The sequence below is a fragment of the Rhopalosiphum maidis genome, chromosome 1 (assembly GCF_003676215.2).
Source record: "Rhopalosiphum maidis isolate BTI-1 chromosome 1, ASM367621v3, whole genome shotgun sequence".
Lineage (NCBI taxonomy): Eukaryota > Metazoa > Arthropoda > Insecta > Hemiptera > Aphididae > Rhopalosiphum > Rhopalosiphum maidis.
This window is the reverse complement of record NC_040877.1, coordinates 21891722-21906569: the sequence shown is the minus strand read 5'-3', so window position 1 is coordinate 21906569 and position 14848 is coordinate 21891722. Positions and strand designations below refer to the sequence as shown.

Genomic DNA, 14848 nt, shown 5'->3' with positions numbered 1-14848 from the left:
TTATTGTAAAATAATATGTAATAAATATTACATAATATATAATAATATTTTAAGATTTCATAAAATTAAGTAGTTATAAGGTTTTTATTTATTTATTAGGCAAGTTATTTATAATATCAGTATCATTTCTCAAAATAATATACAATACACAATATAAACAACACATATCAATAGAATAAACAAACTCTTAAAGAAATTATAGTTCATATTATATAAATATTTAAATTTTTTTCAGATATAATTTTTAATATAATAAATTTGTTTTATAAATATTTTTTTTTTTTTTTTTGCTTAAAAATTAAATTATATACCACTCAATAAATGAAAATAAATGTTCAGTCTCTGATTCTACAAGACTCCCAATAAAAATCAGCAGTTCTTAGACTTACCAAAGCACATCAACAGCTTGACAAATCAATGATAATCTATGAACCAAATCCATAAATAAAAGCTACCCTTTGGTAAAATTCTCCGAGAATGCGTTTCAATAAAGGTCTAGTAGCAGATTCTGTCAAAACTCTCACTCCATTGAATAAGACCGGTAACAATAACTTAAATGAGTCATCATCTAGTTGTGCCAATAAATCAAAAACTGAGATTAACATTTCGGACCAAACTGACTCGTGTACTTCACTGTCCTAGAAATTAATTATTTAACATTTATATCATTGGTATATAATTTAACATCAAAGATTTTATTAAAATATTTATTATGATACCTTATTCATACTGGTCTGCCTCTGTTCTTCAATTTCTGCTGGTAAATTGTCTTCATTTTTTTCAATAGAATCAGGTTGCCCAGGCATAGAATTAGCATGTTTCCTTTTTTTATATTCTTCAATTAAATTATCCAAATTTTTGCAACTTGCTATTGCATATACAGCATCATCATCATCATCATCATCACTTCCACTATCTTCACTTTTTGATGTTAATGGTGCATTTGGATATATCTTTTTAAAATCTTCAAACTTAAAAGCTGTAGGTTTTTCAGTTGTTTCAAAAATATCATCATTTTGTGCAACAAAAAAGAACACTGGTTTATCTCCTGCCCTATCAATAGCGCAATGTGTACCACTTTTATCCATAACTATTTCAACATATTTTTGGCAGGCATCATCAAATATACGTTTAAGTTCAAGTATAAAACTTTCAGTATCATTAGAAGGGGATTTTTTTTCAACAATATGTTTAATCTGATCAGAACTCAACTCTAATGTGCGATTGATACATATTTCAAAAAGTGCAATTAATGAAAGCGTCCAAGCTCCTCCAGCCTGTTTATATAAATTAGCTGCTTTTTCTAAACCAGCAACTTTTTGAATAAGAAATTTTAAACCGGGCCTTGAATCAAATTCCCATGATATGCCGTATGTCATATTTAAACATGAGATAAATGTATGAATCTGAGATTCGGTGAGTGAGGACAAATATCCAGGCATATGTTTGTGTGGTTTAAACGACTGTTCATCCATTGGTGTCATCAAAGAAGACTGGAGAAGAATATTGGCTAAACTAAAGAAAATAAAAAAAGTTTATTAATAACAAAAAACATTATTATTTACATATTTTTATAAATTAATACCTTGGAATAGCTTTGTTGGTACCCTTTACTAACACATTTCCAATCATTTGTAATAACATTTCATTAACAAACAACCCAAGGACTATATTCTTGTAAGGAATACGTTCTGGTGATTTCTGCCATTGTTTGTCAATTTCTAAATTACACCAGTGATGACATAATAAAAATATGAAACTTCTCTCGTCATCAACAATAGTATCACTTTTTACTCTTTGATGATCTAATAAAAATACCTGAAAAATAGTTAACATTTGAGTAAAATGAAATAAATATATGATTTCTGAAGGACCAGTAATACTATAAAAATTTGTTTATTTAAAACAGTGGTTTCCGATCTAGGGCGCGTGAAAACTTCCTTCCCCAGAAGGGAGGCACAGTCAGTCATTATGGTGGAAATTAAAATTTTTATTTATTAGATTATTTACAAAAATAAAAGAAAAATTAAAAAATAAAATAATGATTAGTTATTATGTATTGCTAAAGTTCAGTGACTAAATACTCAAATATCCACTAGGGTAATTAATCAAAACAATAATTAGTGTCATTAAATGATGAAAAAGTATTATTATTAATAAAATAAGAAAAAATAGTCATTACATATTTCAATAAATGGAAGGAGAAAAATTTTTAAAACTCTACAAGAGGTACATAAAATAAAAAAAGGTTCTCAATCATGGATTTAAAATTAACATTTGAAAATGTATTATTACTAACCTAGTAACAAACTATTTACTTTAATATCAAATATAGTATTAAAATTACTTAACTAAACAATTCTTTACTATTAAATTGTAGTAAATATTGAAGCTTAAAAATGCATTTAAACTCAGGCTCAATATTGTTGAAAAAGTACATACATGTTTTAGAATTTGATTTAATTATTATGTTAAATAATTTTTTTTTTTTTTTAATCAAAATAATAGGATTTACATTGAGAATTTTTTGTAAATAAATTTTTAACTTTAAAAAAGCAGATTACCTGTTGCGACAGTTGTTTTAAATGCAAATTGTCATCTACCGTACTATCTCTTCTTGCAGCAACTTTAATACCAGCTGCTAAATCACCATAGAAACTATCTGAAAATGGACTGTACGTCATTGATACTCTGGTCAATGGATACAGAGAAATAGCACAAGCTCTGTGTAAGCTAAAGCTGACTAAATCCCATTGATTTGTAGTGAATATATCACCGGCACCCAAAACAAAATGTCTTAAACATGCACATCCTAAGCGTACAATGTTCTCTAAAGGTTGAACACAGAATTCGTTTAATACAAATAATAGTTGTTTCATCATAAGTGTTATTTCTTTTTCAAATTTCAATTCATAATTCTTATTCATTTTAAGGTAATTGACAATAAGATCAGTTGAATTTCCACATAATTGTTTAAAATTTTGTAAATCACTAAGATCACGTGTTGATACAATCTTTTTTGCCCATGTTTGTATGGTAGGAAGAAGTAGCCGATTTATACAAAAACAACCAAATATATATCCTGTAATTTATTATTAATATTCATTATTATTTAAATATTCGTTGCGCATTAAAAATAATTTTAACCTGGTGTTTCAGGAAATTCCTGTAATATGTCTAAGAGCAATTCAAGACTTTGCCTCTGGTAAATAGCTGTTGTACCAGTAATTGCAGTACAAAGTCCTTCTACAATGCAGTACCATACTCTCAATATACCACAGGGTTGATCAATTTCTTCTAAAAGTACAACTTCATTTTTTGAATCTTCAATAGATAATTGATTATAATTTTCATTTTGAATATTTTGTAATTCGGGCACATCGTTATCAATCAAAGTAAAGACGTGGTTTCTAAATAAAATTTATGTGAATATAAAAAAGACATTACATCAAGGTTTATTATATTATCTCTACTTAGTATACTAAGTATTTAATATATATAATTCTTTATTTATTTTTTTATGTAAAATTCTAACGTATATATCTGTTATTACTTATTCATTAATTTACAAAATAGCTTATCCCAAATATTCATAATTAAAAAGAAAATTAACAATATTTCTGAAGATGTCGTGAATATGTATTAAATTCTAAACACCTATATAGCCAATATTAATAATAATATTTTATATACTTTTTAATATCCTAGAATAGGCACACATTTTTTAATCATAAAATAAAAGTTTTAACAAAAATTTACTAGATACTTTTAAAAATATTGTTTAAATGAATTTAATATATATATATATATAATAATAAGGAATTAAATTCTAAGGTCAGTTAAAAATATTTATTTATGATAAATCTTTGTAAATAAATTGCTTTCTATGCATTAAGTGTGAATACAGAAATTACATAGAGGTAATAATGTGAAGTAATTTTTTTAACACTATTTAATTTTGAATAAGTTATGTATAAAAAAAACTATTTCATAACCCACATTTATAATATTATTAACAAAGTTTAAAAATTATTTTTATTTTTCATACATAAGATATTTGGACAAGTAATAATAATAACTTACCGTTTAGGTAAATGAAATTTTGGACAAGCTGGCATAACATACATTGACCTTAATATTAAACTGCAATGTTGTAAATGTTTAAGAGCAGCTTTGCACAGTTCTAGTCTAATATTAGTGTCTGAGTCATCAAAATCTAATAGAATAAAAAACAAACTTTGTTGCAAGTTTTATTTTATATAATATGAAAAAAAAAAATACTTACTAGTTCCCCGTACATGCTTAATGAGACAAGCTATACAATCAACAGCTGCATTTGAGAAAGCTAATGTGTCATCAGTATTCAGAAAGACTCTGAATACCTCTAATAGAGATGATAAATGACTGCTATTGACAACTTTTAGAGCACCAAATAAAGGTCTCCAACCTGATCTGATATCTGAACGGTTAGCTTCAACAAATTCACATAAGCAACTGACAATCTTTTAAAAAAAAATTATTAATCAAATTGTTTAATATAAATGTGTAATATCTATGTAAAAATTAAATTACTTGGTCTTGAATTTCTATATCACATAGTTCTAAACATAAAAGATTTTCAAATGGTTTGAACAATGATTCATTGATATGAAAATGAGAAAGTTCTGGTTGATCATTAAGAAAAGCTAAAACTGTATCATGAATTGAAGCTATAGCTTGTTTAGATAATGCCAAATCTTTATGACAAGATACCTGATATAAAATTTAGAAAACTATAGTTTCTGAATATCATTAGATTATAATATAATATTTAACATTAAATGTTCTTACTTCCATCAGACACGGCAAAACAATTGACCATATTTTTATCATGTGAAACAATGGGCGCCCACTTTTGATGCATCGTAACATTAGTCGAGATAACCGCGTTAAAAGAGTGGCATTGTTAGCACTATTGTTAGATTTCTTCTGATCTGGTGGTTTAAACAACTCATGTCGAATAGTTTCACATAAGCTACGTACAAATTCAGTAAGTGCTCTCAGATTCAATTTTAATGCAGCGTCTTCGAACAATCTAAAATATGATTATGTAAAGTATTAATATAAAACAATTTAAACTAAGATTAAAATACATACCGATCAACATATTGAGACAGAATACAGACTATTTGTGCAGCATACTCTTGGTTTAATACACCATTGTTTTCAATATCTGCTCTACTTTTGTTTACTAAAGTTGATATGGTTTCTGTCAAATTATTGGGAGAAGTCGGCGAAGACAAAAAACTGTAGACATCCATGCTAAAAATAAAAAACAAATTATAAATTTTCAAGTATTTTTTCTCAAAGATATTCTTGTTTGAAAATAATATTGTATACATCATAATATTTAAAAAAAAAATAGAAAATAATCAACTCAAAAAATGAGAATAAATATTTAATATGTACATATACAAAAAAAGTTAAATTTAAAGATATTTGGACTAAACAATATATCAAATAAAAAAGCAAAAATAATTTTTTTATTTATATTTAAGTGTGTAAAATAAAATACATGTCTTACCAAACTTCTTCATCACTATCTACAGATGTACCAAAACTTTTGTTTAATGTTTCAGTATTACTATTTAATAACTTAGGTTTAACCATCTTTAAAGCAGCAACTGATGAACACGTTTGTCGAAAAAATACTTGTTCAAGGTATCCAACATATAATGCACAGCTATAAAATTAATATTATATGTAATATATACATACATTACATTTCAATCATAAATTGTATTAATGAAATATACTTGAAAATATGTGGCCAACATTCTTGTCCGTGACATCCAAATTCTAAGCCACGTGAGAGCATCACATCCATACTCAAAACATGTGATGTAATTAACTTTGGTTGCTTTTTAATAATGCCAGAAAACCAATTTACGTTTCCATTCTGAGCACAAGAAGCTTTTACAAGCAGAGCAAATATACCTTCACAACGATTATGCATACCTATTGGAAATAAATATAACATTAATATAAATAGAAATAAATAATTTAAATTAAGTATGAATATTAAAAGCAATTACAAAATGTATGAATATTATAAATCATTACATACCTAAAATATTTGCAAGAGTAGCAGCTCTTTGTAACGCATCTAGACTATGTTGTACCGACATCTGACGAATAGAATCTTTGTTTAGTTCATTTCGTAACATTTTTTTAACCTGAGTATTTTTTGAATCATTGGACGAATTGAATTCAAGAGGAACGGCCAGAACATTCATCATAGTATCCCAACAACAAGTAACAATCCGTCTACTTAATTTTATACCTAATAAAAATAAATTGCTTGATCTTAATATTATCAAGATACATGTTTTACATTTTATTTAATTATATTCTAGTTTATATTTCAGGTAAGTAAATGTAAGCCAATAAATTAATGTAAGTTTATCGAAATCATACCCGCATCAGCATCAGGACTTGTTTCTGATTTACAAACTGTTCTTTCTAAGCGAAGACAATCTGATAGTAACCAATTCACTTTATTCTCAGAACTGTAGCCATCAATATCTAAATAATTTAAATAATGTTATTATTATCATATAATATTTGTATTTGAGATTTTAATTTAGAAGTATATAATACTGTGATTTAAGTACTAATACATCATATTATATTATCATTTTTAAAGCTTGTGTTTTTAAAAACAGAAAAATAAGTGTATTTAAAAATTTTAAAGTTCAGTTTACTTGATAAACATTATTTTCAACTAATTTTTCACATGGTAATTTCTCATAATTTTTAAATAACTTTAAAATTGATTAAAAAGTGAGTTTTATACCATAAGAGTGGTATTTTTAAATGTTTATGAGTTTATATTTTATTATACCATATAAAATCTAAACCATAATAAATGAATATTTTTTTAATAATAAAGATGATGTGATAACTTTTACTAAGAAGCAGATTTCTTGCGCTAACTGGACAAATAAAATCAGTTCATAACATTGCTATATTCAAAAATTACAAATGCAAAATGAAATGAAATATTCATAAAATAATTTGTTAAAAATGATAAGTCAAAACAAAACAAAAGAAAGCATTGCAAACAAAACCAAGCCATGAATATTAAAATATATTAAATCAAGCATGAAGTTAGACCCTATATGAACCTGTTAATATATCTATTAGCGCCAAATGACCAGCTGCTTGACTCTTGTAACCGGACAATACCAAAATATTAGTAACGAGTACATGTTGATAGAGCTCAGCTAACCAACTTCTAGACACATACATCAGCATGCCACTGCTGAAAATTTCTTCAACAAATTGATCCTGCAGAATAACCCACCCCAATTGTTATATTGCATCTTGAATTATGAAGTATTCAATAAAGTTTTGCGATTTAAAACACTAATTTTTGATACAATTATATAAATAAAATTCATGCTTAAAGTAACCTAACCAGTAACAATGTACAGTTAATTATTATTAATCATAATTATACATAATTAATCAATTTTAATATAAATATTAATTTTGTTATTACTTATTAGTGTTTATTATTTGTTAGGTTTATTATTTAATTTTGAATTTTCTAACTTTAAAGTTTTACATTAGGATTTGGTGCAAAACAACGATAAGTCAAAACGTTTAAATATAAGAAATATTGAATACTTGTCAAATATTTAAAAACACGAAAACTGGTATTTCAAAATGTCAATGTTTTGAATGATGGCAATTCAACTACCATATTTCTTAATATTGTAGTATATGTTTGTTTTAAACTTACTTCAGACATGATTGGCAATATAGAAGGATCATCATAATAATTTTGATTTATCAACTTTAAATTAACATATAGTGACATAATTGTTGCTACATAAACACCATCAGCATTTATTATTATTGAACCATTTTTTTTATAATCTTGTCGTATGATTTCTAAAATAAATAAAAAAACAACAAAAAATATTATAAATGTGTAATCAAATGAATAAATTTTCTTCTAAATTTTTGGCATTACTTAAGACTAAAATAATGTAAATCATTAAATATTTTAGATATTTTTTTTAAAAATATTTAGGTAATAAGTGTTTTAACAATAATTACACATGGATAATAATGTAACAGTAAACTTATATCTGTATAAGCAGTGGCATAACTAGAAAACATTTTTGGAGGGGTTAAATTATTACAATATATGTGTACTTAAGATAAGTACATAGGTTATTATACTAGGCCTCGGAGAAATTTCGGGAGGGGTTACAACCCCTTACTACCCCTGGTGGCGCCACTGTGTAAAAGAATTATTGTTATACACACAATTTTAATATTTTATATGTTTTATAGTAATATAGTAATAATATATAACCTTCACAAAAACTGGAAGAAAACCTTTGGATCTCTTCATCTACTTGCAATGTACTTCGTAGTGGTAACAATGTAGGTAAAAAACTAACCAGAGTCTGAACAAAACTACCAGCATTTTTTCTTTCCAAATCCAACATTTCTACAGACTCCTAATAATATATAGTACATATTATTAATAATTGAATTATTATTATATAAATAACAATAAAGTAAATTTAAAAATTTAATTGAAACAAACATAAGTGATAATAAAAAATTAATTTTAATTTAAAATATTTTCATGCTTGAAATAAATTTAAGTAGCAAATGCACGTGGTACTGAGTATCAGAAAAAAAGATACAGCTCAGATTGATTTTTTTTTTGTATTAGCAAAAAATATTTTTAAATTTTAACTGAAAAATTAGAACTTATAGTTGGTGGATGACGATTAGGAATACTTTGTACTACTTTATATAAAAAACAAATATAAATGGAAGATAAAACTTACTGGAGTAACTTGAAAAACATTACAAGTATTTAACTTTTTTGTTACTAGTTCTAAACGATATGCTTCTTCTTTTAGGTTTTTCTCAACTACTGCTTCCATTTCATCAATCTGAATTACAAATTATTATAATAACAATTAACTTTGTATTATCAAATTAAAAGAAATATTATTTTCTATTTATGACTTATCAGTTCAAAAATAAATTGAATCATGCCTAGTGCTCGAATTGGAAAAAAAATTGGGAACGGACACTGGTTTTAGTTCAGAAAACACCGTTCCATAGCAGATAAATTGTAAAGTAACCCGTTGTGAACTTCGTCCCCCACACCCTCTGCACATAATATAGTGAAGGACTATAAAGCTAGTATTTTTCTTTGCTTAATTAAATGAAGGAGGACGCTGAAATCTATCAAAAAAATGAAAGCGGACTCTGTCCGCCTGCATCCCCCCTCCCAATTCGAGCACTGTGCTTGTCGACTATTTGGATGCTGTGGTGCAGAAATATTATATATGTAGAAATAATAATTTTTAATTAATATATGTTTTGGGTTTTTTTTTGTTATTTTGGTTGCGCCATCATCAAAAATTAATAAATCTGAAAAGCTAGGTTTGAAGGGGGGTTAGAAATTTTTTAAGTCAACAACGACTTAATGATGTAGCATTATAAAATATACATAAATAAGTAGAAAAACATATTGAAGATATTGCTAACAAATTTATAAAAACAACCCAAATGAATGGAATGTTGATGACTGATGTTTTTTACATATTTTACCTGTGGATCATTTTGATATCCTCCTTCAGGACCTTCTGTATTACCACTACTTGGAACTCCACTACTACTGCTTGTACTGTTAATACGACTTCGGTTTCCAATAGATGATTCAGAAGAAAAGGATAATTGTTCTCTATAGATATTAGGTAATCTCTTCATTGATTCATAAGCTAAAGGTCCCGTGTAGTCACAACTAGCTAAAGACTGGAATTTTTCATTTATTTTTTCAGTATAAACATCATTAATTCCTTTTCCAGTAGACAATTCAAGAAGGGTTGAAAGTAGAGAAAGTATACATGAAACACTTGTAAAAACAATTTCCCAATCTGTACATTTAGAACATTCTTCAATAGAATCCATAACTCTAAAGTATAAAAAATAAATTATAAAAATATATTTATATTTAACATAAAAATAAATTTTATTAAATACTAACAAACGAGTTAATGCCATATCACTCTGTTGACACATTTTATCATCTTCTACAAGTATTGGTCCAGCAAAATCCACTATTCTATTTGGACTACTTAATAACTGAAATAAAATGTATTTTATAATACAACTATAAATGGTATAATATATTTTATGAATACAAGTATTATTAATTATTAATAACTTTTTTAAATTTTAAGACCGAACAATTTTAACATTCAACTATTGATGGCGCAAGCTTATATTTTTATGGTTATTGTAACCTTAAAAATGTTTTAAACCACGACTACATTCAACAAAATTTAACAATATTAACCAATTTTTTTTAATAAATTAAGAATAATTTAATTTAAAAGCTTTTTTTATGAATAACCATTAATGTGCTCAAGTTATGAATTTAAGTAAAATATAGAAAGGTTTCCTAGAAATTTATGTCAGTGTTTAATAATTTAAATTAGATGAAAATTTTGACAAAGTATATAAAAAAGTTACACGGTAAGAAATTAAAAAAAAAGTGAGATTTATCACATCTATTGAAGCATAAAGAAGAGAAAGAAATAAAGTTGAATTGGTATCAAACATTTTTAAAGTATTATGGATAAGGAAATAAAGCAAGATTATATAAGTAGGATGCTCTATCTTAAGAACAGAGGAGGTATAAGACTCTTTTTGTACACACTCTAATTTTAACTTTTCCTACACAAGATATGGACAATATGGTTGCCACGCTACTCTACTGTACTCTATAATCGAACTTAGACAAAATAGAGAGTGCTAAGCCATCTATCAAAGGCAAAATGTTTGGTATTTTGCTTGGTGAAACTCAATACTTTATATTGGTAAAGGCTATTAGTTTGTAAAACTAGGATAAAAATAGGGAAGAATGGAAATGGGCAAATAATTATTAATATTTAAAGAATCAACTGATTTAATAATAGGCATAACAGAACAATGACGTAATCCTTGGAGCACTTAAATATAAATGAAAGGATTTGTTATTGATTAGCAATAGTTTTACAGTAAGGATGCAGGAATATTATCTGGGCCAAAGGAATTATTGTTTTTAAACTTGAAAAATTAAGAATATCATCGAAAGAGAAGTCAATATTAGATAAAGGTTGTATGGAGAATAAATATTAAATAATATAATAAAATCTTTAAATTTTACTCATTAACTATATAAATAAATTAATATTAATTTGATTTAGAAAAAAATGGGAAACTGTACTACAGATTTTACTACTGATTACTGAACAATATTTTGTTATATTAACTATTTTCCATACAACTGATAAAAAAAAAGAAATATGTAAATATAATATAATATAATACTGAACTAATATTAATTCATGTAAAAGACGTTTTTGTGTATGCGTTAAAAGTTTTTGATATAAAACTTTAATAAAAATGCTTCATTTAATATATTAAATGTTATACAAATAATATTAAATAGTATGTATTTAATAATTTACTAAATTACTTAGAAAAAGTTAAAAACTAAGAAAAATTATTTTAATCAATGTTTGATAGATAACAATATTCCTTAATTAAAAAAATAATAATTACTAATCAATTAATAGTACTTCATGGAATTTTACATTTTTTATTTATTATAAAATACAAATTATTTGAATAGATTTAAATAAAAAAAATCAATGTTTATTCTATAATAGTTTTAAGTAGATTATTTTAGTGTTTGTAAATTTAATTTAAAATTGTCTTATTCAATTTTAATTTCAGTATTAAAAAATGTAAAATATTTAAGACTTTTCTGGTCATGATTCCATTAAATAATAACTTAAACATTACTCTTTTTCCTTTATAAATCTAAATACCCACCTCTTTTAAAGCTTTTAAAGCATCTATTCTATAGAGAGGCGGTGGATACAAAAGCATTCTATGAAAGACAGACTCCAAAACAGGTCTAAGAGAACTCACACATCCAACCAGTCTCACTAGTTGACTTCCAATACTAAAATTAAAATGCATGCTTTATATTAGTAGTGTTAATAATTAGTAATTGTATAAGCTGGTGAGTTATTATTATTAAAAATAAAATACATTAATCTTTATCACCTATATATTATTTTAGATTGACTGCTATTGAAGCTAGGAGCGCTTCCCAAGACACCAGATCCTCTACCAAATTTGGTAACATTGTCATCGTCTCTTGATACAATTTTTTTATCTACTCGAGGTGATCCTAAAAAGGCTATAATAGCTGGGCATAGCCGTTGCCATAGGAACATAGTAAAGTGACGATTGTCATGTACCTTTTGAGGTAAACTTGCAACAAGAGTGTGAAGACATTCAAGATAAAATACAACAGCTTGACTACAACGATCTCCACTATTAACACAACAAACATAAATTAAAATCAAATTTTAAACATCAATACAAATTTGAGCAGTATATTTACTTTTGAGTCTCGTCTATTTTACTAACAATAAATTGTAAAATTGGTAATGCTTCGTTAAAACACAATACTCCACCAGCCCCATTGTCTTTTATTTTATTCATTTCTTCGCATTCTTCATCTGGAAATAAAACAAATTATTAAAATAACTTTTAATAAATAATTAAATACAATATAATCAAGATTGGTGAAAATACTAATACCTACATAGAATAAAGATTTTGTATTAAGTAAATAATAAAAAATAAAATGATAAATGGTGATGACATGATAGGATGAGGTTCATTGACACTATTTCAGTCAAAGTTAACTAAATAAAAAGGTTTTAAATATTTTTTAAAGCGGATCTTTAACAATTTATCTTATTAGTTACTACCCCAAGTCTTTTACTTTTTTTTGGATATAAAAAAGGTACCTATTTTACCGAGAAAGTTGCAAAAATATCGTAGTGTCTGACTGACAGCAGCTTGAGCAGCAGATCGAATTCCTTGGTTTCCATTTTCATATACTTCACAGGATACTGTAAGTATTTGAATTATAATACGCCCATTCATTGTCCAGTATGAAGAACACGCAACATTCAAAAACACCTATAAATAAATTTTAAATAATTATTCTCATTCATACATGAGTAAGTAGAATAACCTTTAACATATCTATTTGTGTGTCATCAGACTGTGTTAAAATAGAACTAATTGTATGCAAAATCTGTGATGGCAGCCATAATGAATCATCTTCTGGCTCAAAATTTGATTGAAAACGATCATCTCTTAATATTTTCTAGACATATTTTAATATTTATAAGAATTTAGTAATAATCAGTTATGATTGAACTAATAAAATAAGTATTTTACATTTAATCCACATAAAGCTTGTGCCACTAATTTGCTTTTTCTGGTTTCAAACGCCAGTTTAAAAACATTTAAACACTTTGCTCTAAGTTCATGAGCAGGATCGCGCAATGTTCCCTGTTGCTTCTCCAAAAACACTGAAATAGGAGAATAAATTCTATTTTAAATACTATTTCATCTACACCTACAAAAATAACATATAAATATGTCTATCAAAGTAGCACAAAATCGATTAAACTAAATGATTTAGAATATTAACGCTACCATATGCTTCAGTTGCGGACTGACTCAAGCTGTTCAATTTTGCATTTGCTGCGTCCTTTGATATTTGAATCAGTAAATCTTCCATGTCGATCGAATGTGTTCGGATTATAATGCCAGTAGGAGCATATTATATTCCTGTGCGATGTTCCAAAAACAAATTTACCGACTACAGTTATACGACAAACGCAGCTCGTGGAATACACCTGCACCTGAGTCAACAATGACTGTCAAAAGATTGGAAACTGATACAATAATTCATCTAAAACACACAAAAACAGAACCCGGCGTCATCCAAAAAAAAAATTGCTCAAGTGAGGAGACAAAAAGAAAAATCTCGGAGACCAGAGGGTTTAAGAGTTTGTGCAGGCTTTCTTTGAATGTAGTGATAAATTAAACTGTTTTTATCACGTCTGTTATCATTTACATTGCATTCGCCGCGCGCATAATAACCGCGGAGTGTTAATCTATGAAAAATGTTACCTATACATTCATATAGGTACCTAATTGGACAATTTATTGGTAATACGTCTTATGAAAATAGAAACTTTCACAGTCAACATGAACAATAGAATCATAGATTAATAATAATATTTAGTACCTATAAATTCTATAGTAGAACCGTGTAATCTTTTTATTTCTTGTATAAGTAAAATATAGGTATTTATAGAATATAGATACAGTATAGAGGGACCTATGAAAACTAAAATGATTAGAAAAAATTCTTAGTTGATTTCTTCAAGTCTGTCATGATTTAAGAACCAGTTTTGTTATTTCTTAAGTAACGTATTCGTAAGTCATCCGTTTTAAATACTCGTTTCAGTCTAATAAATCATTCAGATAAAATCTATATAGGTATTTAAATAATTCTTTTGTAACTTGCAGGCCTATTGCTTAAAATAGTTACCAAAAAAGAATGTGTGACTTACGTATAATTTTGAATATCATAGGTATATTATACGCGTATCACTAATGTACTCTTTTTGAATTGTTTATCGGCACATGCAATTTATGATATGTATATTTTTTAGATTCTAAGCGGAGGAATTTACAATAATATGTGTTTTTTGTGTATGTACACGAAAGTAGAAAAATAAATGCTTTAACTACCCTAGTAACACTTGGATTCTAGGAAGTGTAATGGGATCCTCCCATTAGACATCAGCATTGGTTTCCAGCTAAGGAATCCATGTAAGATGTAACTTCTTAGAAACTTTTCTGGTGAGTAGATATTCATTAAATACAGCTTGGCGTTGGT

The 14848-nt window shown here is 26.5% G+C and overlaps 1 protein-coding gene across 2 annotated transcripts; it reads right to left on the bottom strand.

Annotated features, from left to right (window-relative positions):
• Positions 1-241: 241 nt before the first annotated feature.
• On the bottom strand, positions 242-13961 carry LOC113550381 (brefeldin A-inhibited guanine nucleotide-exchange protein 3). Of its 2 annotated transcripts, none has more exons than XM_026952154.1 (27): positions 13594-13961; positions 13333-13466; positions 13124-13258; positions 12894-13068; positions 12482-12599; positions 12139-12411; positions 11902-12034; positions 10067-10164; positions 9631-9994; positions 8856-8963; positions 8369-8516; positions 7787-7938; positions 7167-7329; positions 6457-6564; positions 6107-6322; positions 5796-5997; positions 5564-5722; positions 5137-5301; positions 4831-5074; positions 4573-4752; positions 4286-4502; positions 4084-4216; positions 3148-3410; positions 2565-3082; positions 1586-1818; positions 720-1515; positions 242-638 (listed from the first exon to the last, which is right to left on the bottom strand). In XM_026952154.1, exons 1-27 carry the CDS (start codon positions 13676-13678, stop codon positions 426-428), a joined length of 5733 nt encoding a protein of 1910 aa, XP_026807955.1. In that variant the 5' UTR covers positions 13679-13961; the 3' UTR covers positions 242-425. The 2 variants fall into 2 exon arrangements, with proteins under 2 accessions (XP_026807955.1, XP_026807957.1); XM_026952156.1 differs by having other exon boundaries at positions 12903-13068.
• Positions 13962-14848: the final 887 nt, after the last annotated feature.